This window comes from Danio rerio, chromosome 19 (assembly GCF_052040795.2).
Source record: "Danio rerio strain M-AB ecotype USA chromosome 19, GRCz13ab, whole genome shotgun sequence".
In the NCBI taxonomy this organism is placed as follows: Eukaryota; Metazoa; Chordata; class Actinopteri; order Cypriniformes; family Danionidae; genus Danio; species Danio rerio.
The window spans coordinates 33,529,767-33,557,208 of record NC_141039.2 but is presented as its reverse complement, the minus strand read 5'-3'; the positions used below and the strand labels follow the sequence as shown (position 1 = coordinate 33,557,208).

The window sequence follows — 27,442 nt, the reverse complement described above, 5'->3', positions numbered from 1 at the left end:
TCGAACAGGTGTAGCCATAATCAAGCCTAAAAATTGAACTCAGGTGTAATAAACCAGAGTTAAGTTATGTTTAAACAGGTGAGGGTTGTGTGTGTGTGTGTGGGGGGGGGGTGTAATAGTGGAAACACTTTTAAACATAGGGCTAAGTAGTTTTTTATTTTGTTTTCCCTTAATAAAAAAGCCTTTATTTAAAAACTAAAAACTGCATGAAGTGTTTATTTGTGTTTTCTTTGACTTAATTTTGACTAAATTTGTTGGATGATCAGAACTTTTAAAGTGTGAGAACATGCAAAAAAATAAGTGAGGTGGCAAAAGCTTTTGGTTATTAAATCAAAGAGAAAGATGGTGGACTAAAGGAGTGCATGACTAAGCGCTATCTGCAGTCAGGTTCTCTTACCGTGGCCTCATTACAGACGGTGCACTTCACCACATGCTGATGGAGTTTGCCATCCAGAGTTATAAGAGATTGGCACACTCGACAGTTGATGACTGGCACTCCTCCTGCATCTGGACTGGCAATGGCTGTGTAGGGCGGAGGTAATTCAGCTGCAGATGAAGACAAAAAACAAAATACAGTCTTTCAGCTGACCTGTCACAATAATAGATCAATTGTCTGATAGTAGTTATTTGCTGTGCAGTATAGGTTTCACATATGATAGGTTTGAGCACATAAACAAAAGACAAGCAATGATTTATGTGCATAATGCTCAGAAACATTTACTGGTTTTATGTTAAAGACCCTTAATCTTTCACACACAGTTAATGATAAAACAAGGACACACTTATTTATATGACCATCAACTGGTGAGTATCTTCCTTGAGCAAAAACATTTTTACATAGAATTACAGAAATCTCTAATTTGCTCTGAAAACATCATGTATCATGTAAGTTAGAATAAAATATAACAGTGCAAAAAATTAATAACAACAAATCTCCTTTTAAAATCATTTGTTTAATAATCAATCGTTAGGACAAAATTGATGAACATTCATGGTCACATGACATTGACAATTATTTAAAACAACAAAATTCCCTACAGAATGCAAAAGTCAGGTTATGAACATAATAGTAAAAAAATAATTAGAAATTGTAGTTTTTAACAATAACCGAAAAACTTTAAAGACATGCAGAGGTTGTTAATCGACTGTATATGTTCACATGAATTCAACTTATTTTAAAGCAATCTCTCATTTTGTGCACTTTGCTTGCTGTAACTTTCTGACTAAGAAAAGTTTTTGAGGAATCATATATGGTTATTGACAGTGATTACAATCAAATAAAAAAGTCATTTAAAGTTCAAAGATCTAATAACCCCCAGGCCTAGTTTGACAGGTCTTGTAAGACTCCAGATTTTTTCCCGGTGAGTATGCAGGGTTTTCCTATCAGTGCTCTATAAAGAAATAATAGTAGAATTTATTAACATGATGTAGTGTACAACATGGTGTATTTTTTTCTGCTCAAATTTGCATATTAACTTTGACAATTTCTACCAATCAGAGAGGTGCAGGTAGCAAAGTGCATTGCAAACTCAGCTCCACCCACTCCCATGAAGCATGCTTGAAACATGATGGATACAACCAACGACTTTAAATGAACAATTGTATAGTTCTCCAATCATTTTAAATTGTAACATTTGCATAACTTCATGGGATTGTAGTTCTTTGCCTCTATTAGGTTGTCAAGTCTTGTACTTTTGTTTTTATCATGTTTTTATATGTTTCTTTGCTTCAAATGAAATTCATAATGTTGTGATTCACCATACAGTTGGTTGGTTTGGTTTGTGGCTCATAACACTTTAATCATAACACTTTAATCAAAAGATCTAAGATAAAAAACAATGGGAAAAATATTTTCAAATCCAGTACTACTGAAAAAGTTACAAAATCAAGTACATTTTCTCATGTTCGAGATGTTGTCACTGGGATTTACTTCACAACAGTGAAAAACAAACTATTATTGTGTCTATGTAATGTTGACTTTAAAATATTTTTTTACTTTAATAATACTACTGCATAAATAAATCAGCTACACTCTATGAAATAACTTATGACATCTGTTATCATGGGCCCCACCTGTAATTATTTATGATCATAGATTTTTACTGGGGCACATGCCCTATATCCAACCACATTGGCTAGCCCGCGTGGGGCCCACCTGTAATTGTTTATGATAATACTTTACATTTAAGTACAGCAGATTTCTTTGAACTTTTTAAGAACAGTGCTATTTTTAATTAACTTTTAAAATCACATTTTTATTTATCACATATTTATTATGTATTTATTATGTTTAAAGTGGCTGACAATAATAAATATTCATAATAATAATAATCAATCTGCCACATTTGTGAACTGTGCAGTAGCCGCTTAATTAGGCTTACTATGTATTTCAATACCAGTCATTATGGTGGTACTTGAAGAGACAAGTTTTCCTGAGGTGGTACTTGGTGAAAAAAGTTTGAGAACTACTGGTCTAAACAATATTTTTTTAGAGTGGAGTTCAATCCATAAACCCACACTTTGTATCATTATCTGCTTATTGTCTGCATAAAAGACCCTATCCATGTGTGACTTTTTTAACTTTATAGAAGTAAAGTATAAACTGGCTTGAGTAGTGCAAGTATTGGATTGTTAACGTACATTCAGCTGGCCATTATTGCAAAATAACCCCAGACAGGGTGACTGGGTTTTGTTTAAGAGGCTAATTTTGCCATGATGACCAGCTCAGTTCTATTATTCCATGTATTATTCCTCTATTGCATGGCTATTTATCAAATACATAATTGAAAGAGCATGAAATATTGATTTGAGTTTAAATAACTCAATTATGTGAGAAGAAAGAAACCACAGAGGAATAATAGAGACATGAAAGAAGAGCAGTTCACAAGAATTTAGCGGTCATTACACAAAAATCTTTGACTTTGAATGCCACAATTGACCAATAAGCCATATAAAAACCAAGGAGAATCCTTTTTCTCAATCACAGAGCCATAAAAATGAATCAAAGTCATCTAGACATCTAGCGTTTTGTCTTTTAGGCCAATGCCAAGACAAAATATATGTAACGTTTCTATTATATATGTGTCTTCTTGCTGGCAATCCTCATCCAAATAAATGCAGATTCACTGTGTTCAACAATAAGTGCAGCCTATTCACACTTTCATCTACAGTACAGTATCTGGGCCTTTAGCCAATCCCTGCACTCAGTCTACTCGCGCCTTCAGAATTACTCAAATCCAGAGCTCAGTCACAACAGAGCTCAGCCTGCTGCTTATGCTCATTGAAATTGAAACATGTTCCTCCTACTGACCGTCACTTCATATTTTGTGCGATCACGTTGGTGACAGTCATACGGCAGCCATATTGAACATGTGACACCACAGCAAAAGCAACCGACAGCAGCTCTAGCCTCATGACCTCACTCAGCTGTCGACATCATCCGAACTAGATACTAGCAACACATAATGTCAAGAAATGAGATCTGTTGAAAGGTAAAATGATTCTTAGTCATTTTAAGTAGAAAACTTTGCCGTTAATAATTAATAAAGTTATAATTTCCTGATGCTGAACATAAGATTTTTTTTCTTTTTTTAAATATGCATGTGTTTGAACAAAAATACATTAAAAAAGCAATATTGTGAAATATTATTACAATATTTTTTTATGGATAAGCTCATGCTATCCTTTAGAAATCATTTTTACAAGCTGTGTTTATTGAAAAATGTCAAATTATTTTTAATTTCGACAAAAGCCATGCTTACTCAGCTGTATAATATATTTGTGGAGACTATGAGCCCTATCATACACCCGGCGCAATGCGGCGCAAGGCGCGTCACAATTATTGTTTGCTAGTTTCAGCTTGGCACAAGAGTCGTTTTGACGTTTTGAACCACGCTGTTTAAATAGCAAATGCATTTGCGCTCATATGTGCGCCCATAGGCATTCTAGTCTAAAATAGGAGGCGTGTTGAGGCGCATTGCTGGTGTGTTGCTATTTTGAAGAACTATAATAGACTGTTCGATAAACCAGATCAAAGCCAGTCTATAGTCCAGCGCAGAGCGCATTAGTTGTGCGCCTCGCTTAAACATTGCTTAATACACACAAGATGTACAGCAGTACGCAAATAGCTGCACATTTGAAAAAGAATTAAAGGATTAAAATATTACAACAATTATTATTTTCTAGCCTACATAAATTTAAAAACTTTCATGCGATCTTCATCTCAGGGGGATTTTTCAGTATATTAATAACAATTTGTTTTTGTATCATGTTATTATTATAAGCTGTATTACTTTTTATATGCGCATTTAAATTTGTTTTATTTAAAACAAGCTTAGAATAGCCCACCTGTCAGGTTTGAGACCATATGGGGCATAACATGTGTATTTGCATCTAACTCAGTTTTTTGACCAGACTTTGTTATTATTGTTCATTTATTCGTTCGCTGGAAATTAGAACTGAATTTAGAAATAGTTTTGAAACAAATCTTTGCGCTTAACAAACGAAATTAATTATGTATCGGCTAATGGAGGGTGATTCAGTGGCGCAGTAGGTAGTGCTGACACTTCACAGCAAGAAGGTCGCTGGTTCGAGTCTCGGCTGGGTCAGTTAGGCATTCTAAACATGAGTTTTGTCACAGTTCTGGAGCACACTAGCTTGTGGATATGTTAAAAACCATCAATACAAACACTTACATGTAAAAAACTTTATTTTAATTTCATTGGAGCTTTAATGGTATTTTTTGACTTCCACAGTAGGAAAAAAATATTATGGAAGTCAATGAGTGTCATCAACCAGCATTCTACAAAATATTGTATTTTGTGTTGAGCAGAAGAAGGAAATTCAAATAGGGGTAAAGTGAAGGTAAATGATGACAGAGAATTAATTTTTGGAATGAACTATCCCTTTAAATCAATGATCTCAAACTCAATTCCTGGAGGGCCACAACTCAGCATAGTTTAGCCCCAACCACCTCTAAATCTGAGGTCACACTGGAATTTTCTCCCCATAGAATTCCATTCATACGCACGTGAATGCGTCAGGTATGCAAGCTCATGTGACAAATTTCGCAGTTCGCAGCATTGGAAAGTTCAAGCTTGGTGAACTCTGACCTGAAATAGCATCACATGTTTGCATGAGACCAATCGAAGATCTAAACATGACCTCTCTGGACAGAAATTTAAAATATAGATCAATCGCTCGCTTTTTTAAATGTCTAATCTTCTTATAGTGTAATATAATATAGTTTAATATCAAACTCTAGTGTGACCGCAGCTTAAGTCTTGAACACCTTGATTAGTTGGATCAGCTGTGTTTGATTAGGGTTGAAGCAAAACTGTGCAGAGCTGCAGTCCACCAGGAATCCAGTTTGAGATACGCTTTAAATTGTTTAAATAAATCATTGATCAACTGTTTGAATGGCAGTGTCAACTGCTCTTTGATATGATCCAATTATAAAAAAAACAATCATCAAAAGGGGCTCTAATAAGAACAACAAGAAATATACCCTTTATGAATCTCATACTAACAGCAAACCATCCTGTTAAACTAGTCTGTTGAACGTCATTTAAATATTCTGGCCTTTTCTACCTTCAAGCTATTGCCGATGATACCAAGAAGCTCAGCATTCGAGAACAGTTGAGGGAAAAAAAGTAGAGAGTTGAGAATTAAGATGACATAAGCTGAACCCACGTGAACCTGCATGTCTGGAACGACAGCAACTGGGACATAAACATGTACCTTCATTACTGTGCCACTTTCCTTCTTACAACAATATCATTATTAAACCAAATGACAAAAATGACAACACATCTCCCATTGGCTTGAATAATAGTTGGTCCTGCCCCAAACTCATGCTATTGGTTTAATATTGCTGTGTCAGGCTAATAGATAGTCCAATACAGTACTTCTTAAGATTTCAACAACCAATTAAAATGTGTCTCTCCAAATGATGGCGTTACTTCTCTCAGGTGTTTGGGATGAATTAACACAGTGATGTTTATTTTAGTAGGTGTCCATACTGACAGCTTTAAACTCGTATCCTTTGTGCCTCACACACTAATATAGCATAAACCGTCTCTCCAGGGGAAAGCACACGTCTCATTTCCCTGACACCAGTCCACACTGTTTGTAAGATGAGAGGCCTTTTCCAAACCTTAGAGCCTGCAGACAGCTGTTGTTGCAACTCCCTCCCTCTGTCTTAATATCACATTCAAAATCTGAGAGAGGCTGAGCATTATGCGAGATTAGCATGCTATGACAATGGTGAATGTGTTAACTGAATGTTCATTTGTAAATGTACATTATTTTTATCAGTTACACACTTTCAATGTTTGTTCATCTTACATGCTACACAAATAAAGCTGTTTAATCAAGATTTATATCGCTTCATTGAAGGTTAATTCACCAAAATCACTGACGCTTCACAACACACATGAAGAGTTCAAGTATTGAATCAAGCAATCCAGGCTTTCTAAACAGATACAACCCCTTTTTTATTGTAACTAGCTCTCATTTTGGCTTTAAATTAAAGTTTGATTCATACAGATTAACTTATTGAGTTTCTTTTGAAGCATGATTTGTTTAAAGGGAAATTTATTTTGAGTGAGTAAACAGTTATATAAATAAAATTTTGGTGTGAACAAATCCTTTAACAGCCTAAATGTTTATACTCGCAGGCAGGAAACATTATTAGGTACACCAGTCTAACTGCTTGTTAATGCAAATTTCTAATCAGCCAATCACATGGCAGCAACTCAATGCATTTAGGCATGTAGACATGGTCAAGACGATCTGCTGCAGTTCAAACCGAGCATTAAAATGGGAAAGAAAGGTGATTTAAGTAACTTTGAACATGACATGATTGTTGGTGCCAGACGGGCTGGTCTGAGTATTTCAGAAACTGCTGAAGTACTAGGATTTTCACGCACAACCATCTCTAGGGTTTACAGCGAATAATCCGAAAAGGAGCAAATATCCAGTGAGCGGCAGTTCTCTGGGCGCTAATGCCTTGTTGATGCCAGAGGAGAATGGCCAGATTGGTTCGAGCTGTTAGAAAGGCAACAGTAATTCAAATAACCACTTATTACAACCGAGGTCTGCAGAAAAGCATCTCTGAATGCACAACACGTCGAACCTTGAGGCAGATGGGCTACAGCAGCAAAAGACCACGCCGGGTGCCACTTCTGTAAGCTAAAAACAGGAAACTGAGGATACAATTCGCACAGGCTCACCAAAATTGGACAATAGAAGATTATAAAAACGTTGACTGGTCTGATGAGTCTCAATTTCTGCCATTAAAATTTGGCAAAATTTGGCATTTCTGCTATATAAAATTTGGCATCAACAACATCAACAGTATCAACAGTTCAGGCTGATGAGGGTGGTGTAATGGTGTTGGGGCATGTTCTTGGCACACTTTTGGACCATTAGTTCCTATTGAGCATTGTGTCAACACCACAGTCTACCTGACTATTGTTGTTGACCATTTCTATCCCTTTATGACCACAGTGTACTCATCTTCTGATGGGTACTTCCAGCAGGATAACGTGCCATGTCATAAAGCGCAAATCATCTCAGACTGGTTTCTTGAACATGACAAAGAGTTCCCTGTACTCAAATAGCCTCCACAGTCACCAGATCTCAATCCAATAGAGCACCTTTGGGATGTGATGGAACGGGAGATTCACATCATGAATGTGTATTGTGTAGCCAACAAATCTGCAGCAAATGCGTGATGCTATCTTGTCAATATGGCAAAAGTGGGTTCAACTCAGTACTAGTAATAAAGTGGCCAGTAAGTGTGTAAACAGATGTATGAATAATATCACTATATTATAACAATATGGTATAAAAAATAATACTATAGTTATAAAAAACCCTGAAATAACTATTATTTTTAGCATGCAGTTCTGCCCGATATGGATAAATAGCACATATTTATTAATATTGATTTATTATATTTCTATTGCAAGTTTTTTTTTTTCTTTGGGACAATTGCTACTCAGGAATTGAGGTTGTTAATGGGTGGTCAGGAATTCAGGATGCCTGAAGCGCAATAGCGCTACTTGTTGTTGACTGTTTAAAAAGCTATCATTTAAATAAAGAATCGTATTTATTATCAATTAATTATTTAATAATTAAGTCTCATTGTCTGAATAGATTAAATATAAATCTTTCAAAACTGCTGACCATGTCCTTTATATTGAAATGGAATACAACATATTCTATTTTATGTAACATTTCTATAATCAATGAAAGCAAAAATTGTAATTAAAAATAAAATTCGGTTAACAGCCCAGTCCTACAGCTGATCCACGTCTTGCCCATCCCCACCCTACAGCTAAACCTCAAGAGTTTCAATTAGCTAACATTTGTTTATCTTTATTTATCTTGTGTGGACCTAGCAGAAATCGCATGACATAAACAGAGCAGAGAGCAATAATTGGTCTGGTTTTCGCCTTGCAGGGCTGATCACATATCACCAAAATAAAACCCATTCAGTGTCATTTAGACAAGGTCAAAACTCTTTCTTATCCTTTGTTCTCTCACTCAGATGTCAAACACTACTGATTACTACTAAAGAAGTAGCAGACTGTAACTTTCACGATTCTACAATAACAGGGTTTGATGTGCACAGGTGTTTTGCGATAAATCTAGTTTTGGCATCCAAATGCAAATGCAGAATAAACAACAATCTCAGCACACTAAGCAATGCTGTGCACAGACTCAGCAGATCCTCCATCAACAGGCTAGGCTAATCCTCAGAGAGTGCTTGCTTGTGGTCAAAAGCAGTGAAGGAAACCGTAATCCAGGGGTTTGAAATACTAGGCCAGATAATAAAGCTTGAGTACATTAGCACACATAGTTTACAACCACAACATCACCTGATCATTAGGCATGGGACGATAATCACTATTGAAGTATACCACGGTTTAGAAAAGTCAAGGTTTTAAAATCGCAAAATTTTCTGTAATACAGTTCCTTTGGTATGTGTACAATTTTTGATTGATTACATTTTTTAGGACAACAGTATCTCCAGCAGAAAAAATGTCAGAAGATGCCGTTTTAAATAGTAAAGAAATTTGTGTTTTTGAAACCAATGAAGACAGCGAAATATTACAAATCTTTAAAAAAAAAATAAGATATATTGTTTTTAAAGGGGAAAAAAGATTTAATTTTTTACCCAGACATTTAAAAAGAATATGTTTTAGAGCAGTAATCACAACACTGTGATACTGTGAAACAATGATATTTTATCCAAGGTTATCATACCGTCAGAATCTATACTGATCATGGTACAATATTAAAGCCGTTATAAATAATGAGATGAAGTGTAAGCTGATAATTACACTAAAAGTGAGCATTTTTTCTGTTCATTCATTCATTCATTTTCTTGTCGGCTTAGTCCCTTTATTAATCCGGGGTCACCACAGCAGAGTGAACCACCAACTTATCCATTTGTAATTTTTTACGCCGCGGATGCCCTTCCAGCTGCAACCCATCTCTGGAAAACATCCACACACACATTCACACACACACTCTCATACACTACGGACAATTTAGCTTAACCAATTCACCTGTACCGCATGTCTTTGGACTTTGGAGGAGCACCCGGAGGAAACCCACGCGAACGCAGGAAAAACATGCAAACTCCACACAGAAATGCCAGCTGAGCCGAGGCTTAAACCAGCGACATTCTTGCTGTGAGGCGACAGCACTACGTACTGCGCCACTGCTTCGCCCATTTTTTTTCTGTGTATATGCATATTGCAGGAAATGCAGTATGGATAGATTTACAAATAATCAAAATCTGGCTGACAGACGTGACTGTTTTGCAATCAGACATTTGGTCATTTTGGAACCATAAGCAACTGGCCAATAATCATTTACAATTGGCAAACTAAGAGATGCATAAGGTGATTATTTGTTTTCAAATATTTAGTCAAATTCAAGGACATTTTGCAATAAAATTGGTTATTAAAAACCCAATTGATTAACTGAGTATTTGCTGTCTTGGCATGGTTTAAAAATAGGGCAGCACAGGGCCATTGTTTCTAAATCTACCTTACAAAACTTGCTTTACTATTAAATATACAAAATAATTATAAAGTATACCATCAAAAGATTAATGCAAACCTTGACCTTTCTGGTCAATTTTAGGCATTCTCCCTTGAATTTCTCATTGCAGCCTAATAATCAAATATGCATCTGTTCATGATTAGAGGAAACGAAAATAAAAAAACAAATCTCACAATCAATCACTAATCCCATTTCAATTGAGCACTATATGTGCTTTATTGCACGTCACGTCTACAATTACAACAACATCAGTTGCAGTTTTCCCTTTCAGTTTTCAAGAATTTAAACAAAGTCTTCCTTGAAACTAACCTGCTATGTGGTAAATCACAAGATTACAAAAACTGATATGAAACAAAAAATTTAAACCATAAGACCAAACGAATGAAAAATCAGAGAAGACAAAAGGAACAAAACTGTGTACATAACGGTTTTTGATGAGGGAAAGAAATACAGTGCCATGAAGCCTTGTGAACTACACTATCAAAATATGAAAACTTCTATTTAAAGTTATTAGGTGTAGCTTAATTGTAGACACAATATGTCAACTTTGTTGCATAATATCTATAAATAATGACATGTTTACAAATAGTTTATTGACTACACTCTCAGAAAAAAAGGTACACGGTGGTACAAATAATGTTCCTTGTGGAAAAGTTTTGTACCTTTGTAAAAATTGTACCTTATATAATACAGACCTCTTATGATTAAGACCTCTTATGATACTGTTCTGTACCTTTTATGGTACATCTGAAATGGAGGTACACCATTGTCCTCATAAAAAAAGATACAAAAGTGTTGAACAACTCCTTTTTTATTACAATACCTATGAAAATCAATATGACTGGAAAGGCAAAGTGATTTTAAGAATAATTTCCATATTAAAATCATCATCTAAAAGTATATGTTTAAAGAAACTTATTAACATTGATTAATAAGTTCTATAATACAATAATACAACACGACTGGTAAAACGTAAAACTATAGGTGTTGTAAGCTAAATATTTAAGGCATTTTAATATTTTATATAATATATTCTTCATTCATTCATTTTCGGCTTAGTCCCTTTATTAATCTGGGGTCGCCACAGCGGAATGAACCACCAACTTATCCAGCAAGTTTTTACGCAGCGGATGCCCTTCCAACCGCAACCCACCTCTGGGAAACATCCACACAAACACTCATACACTACGGACAATTTAGCCTACCCAATTCACCTGTACCGCATGTCTTTAGACTGTGGGGGAAACCGGAGCACCCGGAGGAAACCCACGTGAAGGCAGGGAGAACATGCAAACTCCACACAGAAACGCCTAATGAGCCAAGGTTCGAACCAGCGACCCAGCGACCTTTTTACTGTGAGGCGACAGCACTACCTACTGCGCCACTGCCTCGCCCATAATATATAACGTTTAATAGATAATTTTGACACTGTTTAGGTACAAAATGTAGTCACTGTGGTGGTACCTTTATGGATTAGATTTGTATATTTGATGAAGGTACAATATTGTATCTGCTGGTTTTAAAAAACAAAGGTACATTTAGGTTTCCAATGGTACAAAGCATGTCCCTAAGGTACAAACTGCAATGGTACAAATTTGTATTTTGTCTTAAGGTACTATTATGTTCCATAAAAAGGTACTGCCCCAGTGACAAGGTTTTTTATCTTCTTTGGTACAACATTGTACCATTTTTTTCTGAGAGTGTAGAGTACATCATTTTCTGAGCTTTATTTGAGATGAAAGTTTTTTTTTTTTTTGCTGCTACTCTAAATATTCTGTACACTTTATACTAAAGTTTTCTTCCCTAAAAATGTCATTAAACAAAAACTTGATGTTATGCAAATAAAAAGCTGGGTTAGACAAAATCACAATTGATTAAAATCTTGGAGTCTTTAAAGGTTTTGGTTATTGACAATCAATTTCCTTACTGAGAAAATGATTGGGCCAGTCTGCAAGTCAGAAGTGGCTTTGCTAACAATATATGAAAAAATAATCACAAGGTGGAACCTTTTTTTAAAGTGCCCCTGTTATTACTCCAAAGAAGTACAAACTACCTTAGTAACGATTAGCTTAATGAAGCACAATTTACTGTCCTTTCAATATGTTCGATCTCCTTTAAAACTGACACTGTACAATAAAATTTTACCAGCAAATTAGAATTAGTGAAGTAAAATTTATACATACAAAATCTGTACAATTTTGACAGTCTATCTGCGAACCAAAACGCTCATCTTCTCATTCATATCTTTCCTCCCTGTGCATCTTTTGTTTTGTTTACATTTAGCAGTGCCTCTTATTTAGGTGTAAAAAGGTGTTTTGATTTCTTCTAATGTTTAATATGCTTAAAAACCCAATATTATGAGGTCTAGGCCAGTGTGATAACTGAAAGAGCTTTATGAATGAAAGCAAAACATAAATATCAACAGCCTCATCCTAATGCAACAATCTCGAATAATGCAAATTTGCAGCTGGCTGAATCGGCATCAATCGACCGAGATATTTCAATCCTCATTTAATATCCCACAAAATGGTTTGTTCACTAACTAGCAGCGTGCCCTTGCCCAGGAAAGCAACGTTTTTGTACCCATCACATGGAGGCTGCGATGGTAACAATTTCAGCCAGATCGAGGCCCGTTCTTTTAGCACTGCCATCCGAGCTGTCGTCTAAGGACAATGTATGATATTAAACGGGCTGTAGTCTGCAACAGATCAACCCTCACTACTATACGCCCTAAATGATTCAGCACTCCTCCGTCAATCTCGGTTACCTCTCGAGCTCGGGTCCTGCTGGTACGGCGGAGCGGTGGGCGTGACGTTCCCCGAGTTCGGTGCCGACAACAGCGGGGAGCGTTCATCCATACCATCGGAGGCCATTATATCAGGAGATCGGCACAGAAAAACAACAGAAACAGCAGCAGCAGCAGCAGCGACGAATGGTGGTGGGCTCCGTCCGCTGCTCCGTCTGGAGGGGGCAGAGAGACTGTGAGCGCCAGGCAGCGGGAGCGGAGAGGCGGAGTTAAAGACGTCAGCGGGAGGATGAGAAATCACTGCCGGACGGACGGGATCTCCTTCCCTACTCCCTCTCCTCCTTCTGTGTCCACAGCAGCAGGATAGTATTTCCCGAGTCTGTTCATTTGACCTTGCTGCTAGATGTAGCTAGGTTGTTTGCTCAATACGGAGGAATTGTTTCTTTTCTGTGCTAAAGAAAACCTATCAGTTCCAGGAGAAACATTATTGGTGCATTGTTTTCATTTTTCAGTAATTTTCTTTTTAAATTTTGTCCCTTAAGTGACACATATATAATAAGCATTGTATAAGTGTATAATTTTACATTGTGTTTTGCACAATTTGAAAACTGTAAATATTGAAAAATAATCTTAAAAGTCCTAAAACACACCAAAAATGGCTTGGCTCCATAAAATAAAAAAAATATGATAAATTAAATCTCCTCGTCTAATCTCCAACCTTGTCCGGAGGTTTGGAATGAGCCCCACATTCTCTGCTCGTTCTACACCTGCACTGTGGAGAACATCCTGTCTGGCTGCATCGCCACTTGGTATGAAAACAGCACCAGCAGCAATTGCAAAGGACTATGATTGTGCAAATGTGGATATATTTAATTTATAAGCCTAGCTCTCCAGACAGACAGACCGACAGATGGTCGGACACACGGACGGACGGATGAACGAGCAGACAGATAGACAGAATATGTTGAAATATGGGACATTCTACCAAAAACATTTTCACTTATAAAAACGTGACAGGGCCTGACTTAAGCTTGTCATCCTCAAAAAAATCAAACAAAAACAAGCCTAAAATCATACAATTCAATGATAGAACGCATCCTTGATCACTGTCAGTTTTTCCTCCTTCAAATGATGTCACTTTCAAGTCATAACCTTAAACGTGTATTGCACACGTTGTTAAATTTCATGCAAATGTGACAGGACTGACAGAAACATTTGGACAATTGTAAATGTATTGGTGTTTTATATTTGTAGTATTTTTTTGTAAAATTCATTAATAACTTTGTTTTTAATAAATTGATTTGAATGATAACAACCTAAACTTGCTATTTCTTTTGTATTTTTTATAGCAGGTTTTAGCATTACAAAACTATTAAAGCTGTAGGTTCAATTGGGATGAGGACAAGAACAATGACAGGGTTCTTAAAGTGTTTATAATAAAGAACAAAGATCTGAGAACTTAATGTATGACATATTCCTTTACAGACCAACTCGCAGAAATCAACCATCAGTCCATTTTAGAAATTGTTGGAATTAAAACAGTTTTTATTCGCTGTATTTATGTTTTTATTTCAGGGACAGAAAATGTACGTTTCTGGTAAAATGTCACATAAATAGGCTATATCACCAAAATACAGTGGACACATTCCATACAAACAGATAAATGCACATGTTAGATCTAAAATATTTTATACCTTTATAAGTCTCTTTCTTAAGAACCATTCAAGTTTTCACATACACAAACCTCACAGGAAACGTTCTCTATTCTTACATTTATAAATACTTAATTCTGTGTGAGCAGTTTTTTTTTTCTTGTGGGGTACAATTTATCCTGATAATGTTTACTCAGCTTAATAAAAATAAATACGTTGAGTTACAAGTATTATACATAATTAGGTTATGCAATATTTATAATACTGTAACGACATAGTAACTACATCAAGTGGTGGTCAAAATTATTTCAACGTATTTTTACCAGATAAAAACTTTTTCTATCTAATGTGTCAGCAGAAAATATCAGTTTACATTATCAAATTTGTTTTTGCTATTAAGTAATTCAGTATTTTCAACGCAATGTTATTAAAAAGAAGAGGCAGTACAGTGGATTTTATTCTCACTTTAATGTAAACATTTTTAGTTCACTGGTAATAAACATCTTTATTATTATTCTACAACGCATTTTTTGTACAGTTTAGTTCCGCAAACCTACTAAAGTGAAGGATGTTCCAATTAATATTTATTACGTAACTCGACGTTTGTCAAATATTCGTTGCTGATTTGCTATAAGGGACACTTTGTGGGTGGATCGTATTACGTGATTGGATGCCAGGCAACATTCAAATCTTAATATTAATGAGCTGATCTCTTCGCCGTAGTGTTTTTGTCCAGGCATGGAAATTAAACGACGTACACACTGCGCATGTCGCAAACAACAAACCGCAACTGCATGAACGCTCATCTAAACTATTAAATTCAGGTAAGAACATAATGCTTTATATAAGACAGGTCAATTTTAATTTGTGCTATCGTCTTTATCAAATGTTTCAGAGTTGACTGTCCTGCTGCCTTTTTGGCCTGTTAGCTTTGTTTTTAGCCACCCAGCCAGTAACGATGCTCGAGCTCTTGTCACGGCCTACCAATGGCTTCCTGTAATTTTAACTCCGCATTTTCTTATAACTAAAAACTCAAGACATAATCTCTCTCAGGTCTATCAGCAGTCATACAAAACGAAGGATATCTGTGTGATTATGGTCAGACATAACGTACAGGCGTCGTGTGGACAATTTCTCTCATGTTAGCACGTTTCCGTGTTTATATTGAGATAACGTTACAGCGCTAAAGCGATGCTACATTTAACATTACATATTTTTCTTTCGGTCTCAGCTGAGATAGGGTCTTCTTTGTTTTTTATCGAATAATTCCATTAAATGCCCTTATCGATGTAATTGTAATAATGATTCTAATTTCTTTGTTAAATATTTTAAGTTACCCAGTATGATCACTTGTTGAAGGTTCGTTTAAAGTCTATTTAGTTCTGATTTAATTTTTAATGTGAGTCCCTTTTAAACATTGTATTCTGTTTAATACTTGAACTTTTATTAGCTAGTTTTTTATGTATTAGTTTGCTATTAATCATAATGCATAGCAGGGAATAAGCCTGAGGAAAGTGAGTAATCATAATGCGTTCAAAATGCATTTCACTTACTAAGTTAACGTTTTTAGTTTTGCTCTATATATACTTTAATATATATATTTTAGAAATAAAATTGTATTTAAATCTAAAAAATAACTTACATTAATGGAATGGAATTAATTTGCATTTATTTATGTTTTGATTAATTAATTTATAACTTATTTATAACACATTCATGTACGCATAGACATCATCTATATACTATATAACTGCAAGTTAACTATGATTATATATAACAACTAACTATTAAAGGCTGTTAGTTACTAGTTAACTAGTTAAAGTTATTAGTTACTAATAAAGTCGTGGTAACTAATTACCATAACTTTTTAAAAAATGATTGCAATGGAATAATGTGCACCTTTTATAAAGCTGCTTTGAAACAAACAATAATCTTTGTGAAAAGCACTATACAAACGAACTGGAATTGAATAACCTAATTTATGAACTATACATAAATCAGTTGTCGTTATAACAAAACATCATGACAAACATTGCTCTGTGAAATGTAATGAATACAACAAAGTAAATTTGTTACTTGCTTAAAAAACATTTTCAGGTTATAAAGGTTTATACATTTTCAGGTTATAAAGGTGCACACACTGAGGAAGACTTTTTGCCGAAACGTCTGTCTGTTATCACCCGTAAAATGTCAGAAAAAGTAAAAATAAAAACAGTACGAAGCAATTGAGTGCGAATCATTACCTTCTTTTGAATAATAGTAACGATAAGATTAATGCACCAAACCAAAGAAGTAACTAAAAAAACCGCAAGCGCGCAGGACAAACTTCAGTAACTCTGCACAGGTTATAAAGGTTTGTCATTAGTTGTTGTATATTTCTTACCAACAAATTTCAGCCTAAAATGTGGAGGGTACAGGGAAAAGACTAAATAACACACACACACACACACACAAACACACACACACGCGCACACTTTTTAACACTGAAAAAAAAATTTAAATACACTCACCGGCCACCAACTAAGCAGCCGACAACTCTGCAGCAACTGCGTGATGGCATCATGTCAATAATATAGACCAAATCGCTGAAAAAATATTTCAAGTACCTTGTAGAATCTATGCCATGAAGAATTAAGTCAGTTCTGAAGGCAAAAGGGGGTCCAAACCGGAACTAGTAAGTTGTACCTAATAAAGTGGCTGCCGGTAATTGTATAATAGCCCCTTTCACAAAGTGTTACCGGTAAATATCCGGAAAATTTCCGGAACGACTTTACCGGTATATTGAAAAAAGCGCTGTTCACACAGGCGAGGACGTTACGGAAATTTTCCGGAAAAGAGCATTCACACATCCATTCCAAAATACCGGTAAATTCTGACATCATTCACCACAAATGAGCTTTAAACGGCTGCCCTTGTATTTGTAAACATTTGACTAAATTACAAACTCTGTGGATGATCAATATTGTGAACAACTTTCGCAGGATCACTTTCTCATGTCGAGATGTTCATAATATGTGCGTGTGCTGGCGCTCACAGGCTGTTCCACAGGCACACGCAAAGCTTGAAGGTAAACAAACAACGGCTTATCATAAGGATCTCATCGATGATTATTTACACAGTTGTCATTAAGAAGAACATATAAACGTGATCTGACTAACTTCTAGCAGCTAAATGTGTCTGGAAAAATATTCAAAGGCTTTTATCCTCACAAACTGCGCGGACGTGAATGCGTCTGACTGTTGTGATTGGCTAAAGCAGACGTCTCACGTCAGCACGTTCTAGACGTGCACGCGCTTATTACGGTAATCTTCCTTCTGCATTCACACAGCGCAGCATTCCGGCAAATTGCCGGTAATGTTACAACTTCTCTTTCCGGAAAATAGCCAGAACGAATTTACCGGTATTTTCAAAAAGGACCTGTTCACACATACAACCTTTGCCGGCAATTTTCCGGAAAGGTCTGTATGTGTGAAAGGGGCTATTGATGCTCCATACTGAGTTGAACATTAGTTGTTGAGCAATTCCATGCAAATGTCAACCTTGCCATGAAAAAAAAATTAAGTTTTCACTAAAATATGGTAACCGTTTCTGGGTTTTTTTGGGTAAGCAAGTATTTTACAATACTTTACAAATACTCAAAAATGCATCTGTTAATAGCCCCTTTCACACATACAAGAAAGGTGTGTATGTGTGAACAGGCCCTTTTTGAAAATACTGGTAAATTCGTTCTGGCTATTTTCCGGAAAGAGAAGTTGTAACATTACCGGTAATTTGCCGGCATAGATATATACACTAGATATCGCATAGGGACCCTGAGCATGCGTCAATAGCGCCGCCACATTGGTACAGTGCTCCCAGGACAAATGTCATTCAACCGCACTAGTCAAGACAGTGTTATTACGTGAAGAAACGGGACTTTAGAGCTGTCTACGGGTGTAGTAACGAGCAAACAAAGAAAACAAAGCACAAAGGCAGAACATTTCATAGGTTATATTAAGTTTTTTTCTGTTTTTGTATGTTCTGAACTTTTGTGCTAATCAGGTAACGTTATTGATGATGACAGTCACTTACTGCATTCACCATAAGGCAAAGTAGCTCCAACTCGCACTAAACACTCGGCTTATGCTAGTTTTGTTGAATAAAATCAGCAAACAATGCAAAAGAAATATGACAACGAGATGCTGCGCTGCCAGAAACTTGTATTATTGTCGGCTAGCGTTAGTGAAAGAGTCGTTCGGGGGATTCATTCACAAACGAATCGTTCCCTCCGTCAGTATGAGAAGTGAAAGCGGTAGAGGAGGTGTGTTTATGAGAATAAAAGCCTTTGAATATTTTTCCAGACACATTTAGCTGCTAGAAATTAGTCAGATACCGATTATATGTTCATCTTAATGCCAACCCTGTAATTCATTATCAATGTGATGCTTATGATAAGCCGTTGTTTGTTTACCTTCAAGCTTTGTGTTAGCCCATGAAACAGCACATGAGCGCCAGCACACACACATATCATGTACATCTCGACATGCGAAGTGTTTCTCTATATGTTTTCATCGGAGTTGTTCACAATACTAATCCATCCACAGAGTTTGTGATGTAGTCCAATGTTTACAAATACAAGCGCAGCCGTCTAAAGCTCATTTCTGGTTAATGATGTCAGAATTTACCGGTATTTTGGATTGGATGTGTGAATGCTCTTTCCCAGAAAAATTCCGTAACGTCCTCGCCTGTGTGAACAGCGCTAATGTTTTCAAACTATTCTATTTGATTGACCAAAGTCACACAAGTGCTAATTTTGTCACCTGTCACATCCATAACGACACTTTTTCCTCATGAAAGTGAAAATATTAAATAAAATAAAACCAATCGTTTTTGTTTTGTAGAGAGCCAACTCATATCCTTTTGATTATTATTGTTTCTTTTGGGTTGTGTAGTTTAATTCACATAATCTCTACAAAGTATGTTGTACACTGTAAACCCACAGACTTGTTTTTGTCACGTCCATAACTAACGCATGTTTATTTTCCTCATTTAAAGTACAAAATCCAGATTGATATTTTTCTGGTCCCTTAACTCTGTGGTTAGTTGTTCTGGAAAGTATAAACAAAAGTTTCAATATAATGTTAACATACACTTTCTATGTGAATTAATTTTTAGATTTTTTTACTGCAAATGTCACATCCATAACGCTGGAATTGTTCTGTTATATCTTATCAAAATAATTATGTATGTTCATAAAACACTGTTAAGAAAATTTAAAATGTATGAATATTTGAATCTATATAAAGGGTCTGTTTTTTTTTTAAAACATTTAAAACATTCTGGTCTGTTGGATTCTTTTTTTTGTGTCATAGATTGTGTCCTATTCTTTCCTTTTTTACAAATTCTATTCTGGGTCTATGTTAAAGAGTCTGTGCAGTTTGATTTTGTGATTGAATATTCTCTTCAATGTGGTCCACAGCTAGATATCCTGTTTCATTTATTCTGTTTAAGATTTTATTATTTAAAAAAAAAATACTTATTAAAGCGTTTATTTCTGTTCAGTTCTGTAAAATGCAACATTTGCTTTTCTAAAAGATCCTCTTGTATTTGATTTTTTTATTTTTGAACACTCTATTACAGTTGATCCTTTATTAAATCCCGTTTTGTTTGTTTCTAAAGATTGTACACCATTCATGATTTTGTTGTATTGTGTTCCATGTTACAAATAATATCTCTGCTCTTAAAAATCTGCTTATTTATCCATGAAAGATTCTAATTCTAATTTGGTAATACTAGACATGGGCATTTTGTTTTACCTACAGATGTTTAGTTTTTGCTTACAAAATTTGCTCTGTGTATAATTTGTGATCTCCATCCATACTAAAACGTTGCTGTGATCACCAGGTGTAAACAATGGGGAAGGCTCTTTCCCATGTGGCTAAGCATACCTGTCACGATGAGTGTCAGGACAGCCTGACCTCATCCCCGGGTTACAGTGCCATGCAGACCGATGACAGCAAGAGTGGCGGAGACGTGTCTCAGTTCCCCTATGTGGAGTTCACCGGCCGGGACAGCGTAACCTGCCCCACATGCCAGGGCACTGGAAGGATCCCGCGAGGTGCATTTCAAAACTTGCTTCCACCCAGACAGCACCTGTTGATTGAAATGCTTTTAAAGTAACCCAATCTGAAATGTAATCCATCACTAAATATTTACACCATGTGACAGACTCTGACATGTTTATGCAGGCCAAGAAAATCAGCTCGTGGCCCTGATCCCGTACAGTGACCAGAGGCTGAGACCAAGGAGAACGTAAGATTATTTTATCCTAATGCATTTAGATATTTTTTTAGGGCTGCACGATAATGAAAAAATCTGACGTTGCTAGATTTATTTTTGCCACAATATATATTGCAATATGAATGAAATTTCACCAGATGATCTAAATAGCTCTATTTGGAAAGATTTCATTAATTTCGATCGACTGGGATGATCAAGCTTTGTTCATGTAGTGCATCAGCATAAATTTTAATAAATTACAAGCAATTATAAATGAATGCAAATTTTTTTTTCTAGGGAGTCTAGCAGTATTCAAGTACAGACATTGAACAATCAAATGTAAAATAACATAGTCATCATTGTATAAATAATTATAAAATTGAATAATATCTTTATCTTTAAATCTTTAATAAATAATCTAATCTTGTGATGTGACTATTGCAGATACACACATTTTGATATCGATGCTCTAACGATACATAGCAGCCTTATTTACTACTATAGGCTCCATTTACATCTGCTATTTGATGCATTTTTGATCAAGTCACCTTTATTTCTATAGCGCTTTATACAATGTAGACTGTGCCAAAGCCACTTTACAAGGATGAATGGGAAAAATAATAAGTGACAAAGACGACAATATTTAATTTTAGTGAGACATATTTAACATATCAAACAGGTAGCAGGATAGTAGTAGAATGCTGGTGTAGTTCTAGTTAGTTAAAAATGATTCAGTTCAGTTTAACACTAAAGTCGCAGTTGAAGGATAGACTCAAGGAGTCACAAAAGATGCATTTGAACATATGTGACCATTGAACTCAAAACAAGGCTTATGTTGAATGGGTATATTTGTGGAAATTCCTAAAAATCAATAAAATATTAAATTAAATGAAAATAATCTTCCATGAAGACATTTTTTAAATTTACTTCTGTAAATATATCAAAATGTAATTTTTGATCAGTAATATGCATGGCTAAAAACTAGGGCTGTGCGATTTGGGGAAAATATTTAATTGCTATTTATTTTGACAGACAACACAATTGATTTACGGTTCAATTTTGTAGTCAAGCTTCAGCCCTATAATCTGCAAGCTCTGGCAACAATTATGCAACAGCTCTTAAAAAATACCTCTTTTTGTTTGGTGACTGTGACTTTGAAATAGGGATGTCCTGATCAGGTTTTTTTGCACTCGAGTCCAAGTCATTTGATTTTAAGTATCTACCGATACCGAAACCCAATCCAATACTTCTAAAATACATTAAAAAAAGAATAAAGAGAAGCGAAGAAACAGATCCAGGATGTTCCTTATTTTTTATTTAATTCACCTTATTTTAACATTCAACAACTCTGTTAACAAACAGAGCACTTCTGTTAGATAGCTTAAATAATCAAGTAATAAGTAATATCAATTCTTCACCTTTGGACTTTAGTGTAACAGTAAATATAAAAAGAATCTAAAATAAAAACAAATACTACCTCAACTTAATATTCCCGGCAGCAATCCAAAATGTACATATCTCAGAGTTTTCTGTGGCATTGTTGTGGCCATCAACTTTATAATACCTCCAGACTGCAGAAATATACTGCATATACTTGCGTTTTCCGCTTCATACTCGCGCTTTCCCCTTCAAGATACTTCCGTGTTCTACTTTGCTGGCATTTAACTAATAGCGTCTTTTGGCAATTGCTGTTTCTGTGTGAACTCAAAAAAGAGATCTAACTCTGTGCCATCGCATAACTATAGATGTGTTAAAAAATATTGAGAATATATATATATATATATATATATATATATATATATATATATATATATATATATATATATATATATATATATATATATATATATATATATATATATATATATATATATATATATATATATATATATATATATATATATATATATATTCGAGTCCTGATCGGGAGGTAACATCCGATTCTGATCGAGTCTGAAACTGTGTGATCGGATCTGGACATCGATACTTTAAAACCAAAATATTCTGATATTACCAATGCTGTTTTTCTTTGATATTAATTTGTCTATTAATATTTTTGAAGCAGCAGACACCATTATCTAAATTGTCCATGCTTTCCTGTTAGTTGCTTTTTCATTATTGTTATTGTGGTTGTTCCGCATAGTTCGGTTTCACAATTCTGATTGGGCAGAACGAAAGTTTGCTCACTTAGTTGGCTAATAAGTCTCTCACACACAGAAGGCAGTCACGCATTTGCTCTGGGCAGGGGAAATTTAAAAAATACATATATATTTTAAATCGCAGCCTCATGCGATTAACTAATCTCAACGTTTCAAATTGCGATTCAATTTCGATTAATCATCCAGCCCTACTGAAAACTTTAACGTTGGACAACTTTAAAGGTTATTTTCTCACTATTCTGATATTTTTTGGAACCCTCAGATTTTAGTTTTTCATTTCATTGTCTTATCCTAACAAACCCAACATCAATCAAAAATGTATTTAGCATGCACTCAGACAACATAGACTCATTCTGAAAATGTAGTCCTATATACATTTCTAGAGATTGCGAATTATGTAGCCAGAAGTATGTATGGCTGCACTTCGTCTTTAAAACAACTGCTACAGGGCCGTATGACGCCGTTCCCTTTCAGGCTTACCAGCTAACCGCTTACCTCCATATGGATGGCTTTTTGCTGTTACCAGTTTGTCCAGTAGCTCGTCGTGTACTTTTCTCTGAGACTCAACAACAAACAACGTTTGAGCCCAGTTTAAGCCCAGTAAAAACGGTTTCTGAAAGCAGATAAGACAAAAAACAGAAGCCAAAAATAAAAATTAACAAGTAAATAACAGGGTGAGAATGTGGTAAAATCTGAAAACATGGTAAAAACCAGGCAAGGGCTTTTCTTTTTCTGGATTGCTTTTTAAAACTGTCGGTTGGGTTTAGGGAAGTGGGTAGGTGGGTCAATCGGTGCTTTTGAAAACACTATTGTTTTTGTTTAGGGAAGGAGGAGGGTGGGTCAGTCGATCAGTCATTCATTCAGTCATTAAGTCAGTCTGCAGCGGCCTCTGGTAGATTTACGCGAGAACAGCAGTTGCGAAAGGCTTTCGTGAGAAAAATTTGAGAACTCAAAAAGCATACACAGTGGTCTCTGGGGGATTTGCGAAAACAAAATATAATCAAAATACATCTTAATTTCTACAAATTATTACTGGTTTTGTAGTCCATGATCATATATGTTAATACTAATCATAAATGGTAATGTGTCTTGGCTGACCGGTTATTGGATCACTAAAAACACGTTAATGGCATGAAGAAGGTCTCATTTCTGTTTATGGAATTTTGTTTGATTCTGATTGAACTCTAACTAAATCAGTGTTATGTACATGTCTCACAGCAAACTATATGTGATGGCTTCAGTCATATTGTGCCTGCTACTCTGCACTCTGGCTGTGTTCTTCCTTTTCCCTCGTTCCATTGATGTCAACTATGTGGGAGTGAAGTCTGTCTACGTGTCCTACGACCAGAGCAAACGCATCGTGTATCTCAATGTGACTGTAAGTTCCCACAGAGCACTTTTCACTGTACACAGGTTTAAAAAAAGTGTTTGGTGTATTATCTGTTTCAGCAAAAGGCCATTTACAGGGGTTCAGTTCACCTCAAAATAACAATTGTCCTAATTTACTCACCCTCAACGTGGTCTTTTTCTTTTTCTGATAAACAATATGATGAACAAAAAATATTTTGAAGAAAGTCTAACCAAAATGTCCTCACAGACTACCATAGTATTTTTCCCCAACTATGGAAGCCAAATGAGACCATAAACATTTGGGTTACCAACAATCTTCTTTCATGTTCTGTAGAAAAAAAGTAACTCCTAAATGTTTCAAACAACCTGAGTGTGAGTAAATGGTAAGTTTTCATCTTGGGGTGTACTATCCCTTTAAGAAGCTCTAGTTATCAGCAGTGGTCAATATTTGGAACTTGACCTCAAGCGCATGTAACATACAAGAAACTAAATGTGACTTAATACCTTAATTTGGCTCATGGATAAATTTAAATAAATAAATAGCACTAAACAGATAATGGACATCATTTCACCACACTGCTGACAGCAATGTTTAGATGAATTTGTTAATATGTGCAGCTCTCTTTCTCTCTCAGTAACAAAATAAATACACAACACTAAATCATTTAATTTGTACTTAATTTTCAATAATTCAGCCTGTCTATCCAGTTTAATGGTCTTTCTTTTATCTTTTTTTAAGAACTCTCTGAATATTACTAACAATAACTACTACTCAGTGGACGTGGCCAACATCACAGCTCGGGTGCAGTTTTCCCAGACCGTGATTGGAAAAACCCGGATCAGCAATATTACTACTATTGGCCCCCTGGATATGAAGCAGGTACAACTTTACTGTTACTAGCCATTAAACATGGTCATTTTAGAAGCATGTGTTAACTTAGATTCTTATTTAGTAATCCTTGTTTTTGTTTGTTTGCTTTTGCAGATTGACTACATGGTGCCCACCACTATAGCAGATGAAATGAGCTATATGTAGTAAGTATACTCAAATGTTTAACATAGTATGCATAATATGTACATATTTCTTAAAAGACTGTTTCAATTTGTTTTACAGTGACTACTGTACACTGCAGAGCATCAAGGTGCACAACATTGTGGTTATGATGCAGTAAGTATTTTGGAGAATATATGTTGAGCTTTAGGTGTTTTGGCAATAAGAAAAGGGGTTGAATTATAATGATAATTTACAGAGACCTATGGGGAGTTATGAGATTGCGAATGGTACATATCTTTGCAGAGTTATCAGCATGCGCTATTTAAATTATTATTTTTTAGGTAAACATGTTTCTTCTGAAAAAATCTACACAAATCACAGATGTATTTCAATATATTGTTAATAGTGATAAATTATAATTACGTGTAAGCACTTTATTTCATCTTTATTATATCCTATGGGACCCCTGAAATCATGTTCACGGATGAGCTGAAATATTGAAATTTTATTATAATGGTAGTATGAGTAAGGCTGATACGAGAGTGCTAAAGCAATTTCAAAGATGAGGGCGAGAAAAGCAGTAGAGCTTTTATTATGCCACAGTCTACCCCTTCTGGTTCTTCCAGTCGTGATAATGTGGAGAGCAGCCAGCCAGCGCTCCTTTATTATACCTAATACATTTTAGGCTTAAGTTATAATGCTGCTCTGTGTAATTTAAACAAATGTACCTCATATTAAAATCTCTTAGGTTTCTCTGTTTTCTTATAAAAACAAACTGGAAAATGAGGGTATGTGACATTAGCATGGCGATATCTATGGGAATAGTTAAAATTGCTTATCTCTTTGGATTTGAAAAATCTTTGAAACATTTGAAATAATGTAAGTTTGTAAGTTAGCAAAATACTTAGATGTTTTAGTATTTTTTGGGGGGATATTTGTGTATATTATTTCACCTGAGGGTGAGTAAATGGTGAATAAGTTTTAATTTTAGGGTGTGCTATCCATTTAAGAAGCTCTAGTTATCAGCAGTGCTCAATATATGAAACCTGACCTCAATCACATGTAACATACAGGAAACTAAATGTGACTCCAGACCTCAATTTGGCTCATGAATAAATTAAAATGAATTTAAAAAATGTCCATGTAAATAAATGGCCAAAATTCATGAAAAGTTCTCAGTATTCAGGTAAAACATCCCCATTTGACATTTGACTGAGAAGGTTTACTATTAAATATTGAATTGTATAACTAATGAAAAACCCAGAACTTTTTTTCAATAAGAAAAAAAAAAGCTAGTGCTCATGCATGTAAAGCATGTTTGATTCAGCACAGTGGTTGCACTTAAATGTGCTTGGTTAATTGTAGTAACTTTGTTTGTGTCTTTCCAGGATTACCGTCACCACGGTGTATTTTGGGCATGCTGAGCAGGTGTCTCAGGAGATGTACCAGTACGTGGACTGTGGAGGAAACACTACAGCTCTGCATGAGTACAGTCTGAACACTCCATTAACAGGCTAAAGCTTACCCTAAAAGTGTAACACATCACCCTGTCCTACACCTCTCCACCCCACGACTCATAGAACTAGTCAAGGGTTTACTGCACGTCTGCTAGTTAACCACCAGATGTCAGGGTGTTTGCAGTTCACAAAAATGATGCACTTTATTTACAGTGTTCTCCGAGCAATATAAACATTACAAGGGTGGAGTAGTTCTCATTCCAGTTCACGTTGCCAAACAGACCAAGCTAACAGAGTTCCCTTATTTTCAAACACTACCCATATAAAACCCCTTTAAAGGGACAGTTCCCTAAAAAAATTAACATTTCTCAAGTGGTCACAAACTTTTATAAAATCCATAGAAGTCAATGGCAGTTTTTTCTATCCAGCATTATTCAGTATACTGAATACCAAACTCAACAGATTTTGAACAAGTGGAGGATGTGCAAATGATGACAGACTTTTCATTTTTGGGTGAACTATCTCTTTAAAGCGACTAGATAATGATGTATTCATGTATTTGACGACTGCTGTTTTCCAGCTGTACTTCTGCTTTGTTTGTTCTTAACTTATTCATTAGTGTTTAGTGACACAATCAATCTCAACCCTAATGAATTTATTTAAATGGAAATTTAAAAGGAATGATTTACCTCAGTTCCTGTTAATGTCTAGTTGTTCAGTTTTCCCACATTGTCTTTTCACCAAGG

The 27,442-nt window shown here is 35.4% G+C and overlaps 2 protein-coding genes across 5 annotated transcripts in view; one reads left to right on the top strand and one right to left on the bottom strand.

The window, feature by feature from the left end:
- The window catches only part of pip4p2 (phosphatidylinositol-4,5-bisphosphate 4-phosphatase 2), a 236,446-nt gene extending 223,403 nt beyond the window's left edge, over positions 1-13,043 (bottom strand). For 3 of the 4 annotated variants that reach the window (XR_015516064.1, XR_015516063.1, XR_015516065.1), the window contains exons 1-2: positions 12,848-13,043; positions 398-546 (exon numbers count right to left, since the gene is read on the bottom strand). Coding sequence is in view for 1 of the 4 variants with exons in the window: in NM_001045112.5 (NP_001038577.1) it covers positions 398-546; positions 12,848-12,953 (255 nt within the window). In the remaining 3 variants the exon portion in view is untranslated. The remainder of the gene's footprint in view (positions 1-397; positions 547-12,847) is intronic. The other variant, NM_001045112.5, reaches the window with a different exon arrangement.
- A 2,222-nt stretch (positions 13,044-15,265) lies between these two features.
- Positions 15,266-27,096, top strand: tmem106bb (transmembrane protein 106Bb). Its single transcript, NM_001045052.2, has 8 exons — positions 15,266-15,302; positions 20,362-20,575; positions 20,706-20,769; positions 24,114-24,273; positions 24,985-25,125; positions 25,231-25,280; positions 25,360-25,413; positions 26,628-27,096. The coding sequence occupies exons 2-8, from the start codon at positions 20,371-20,373 to the stop codon at positions 26,755-26,757; spliced, it is 804 nt and encodes a 267-aa protein (NP_001038517.2). The 5' UTR covers positions 15,266-15,302; positions 20,362-20,370; the 3' UTR covers positions 26,758-27,096.
- The last annotated feature ends 346 nt before the right edge of the window (positions 27,097-27,442 follow it).

Bases quoted from the DNA above. Each gene is read 5' to 3' on its own strand.
- tmem106bb (NM_001045052.2), top strand. From the start codon at position 20,371: ATGGGGAAGGCTCTTTCCCATGTGGCTAAGCATACCTGTCACGATGAG. The intron at 20,770-24,113 runs GTAAGATTATTT...CATGTCTCACAG, and splicing joins AGGCTGAGACCAAGGAGAAC to CAAACTATATGTGATGGCTT. The intron at 25,126-25,230 runs GTACAACTTTAC...TTGCTTTTGCAG, and splicing joins GCCCCCTGGATATGAAGCAG to ATTGACTACATGGTGCCCAC.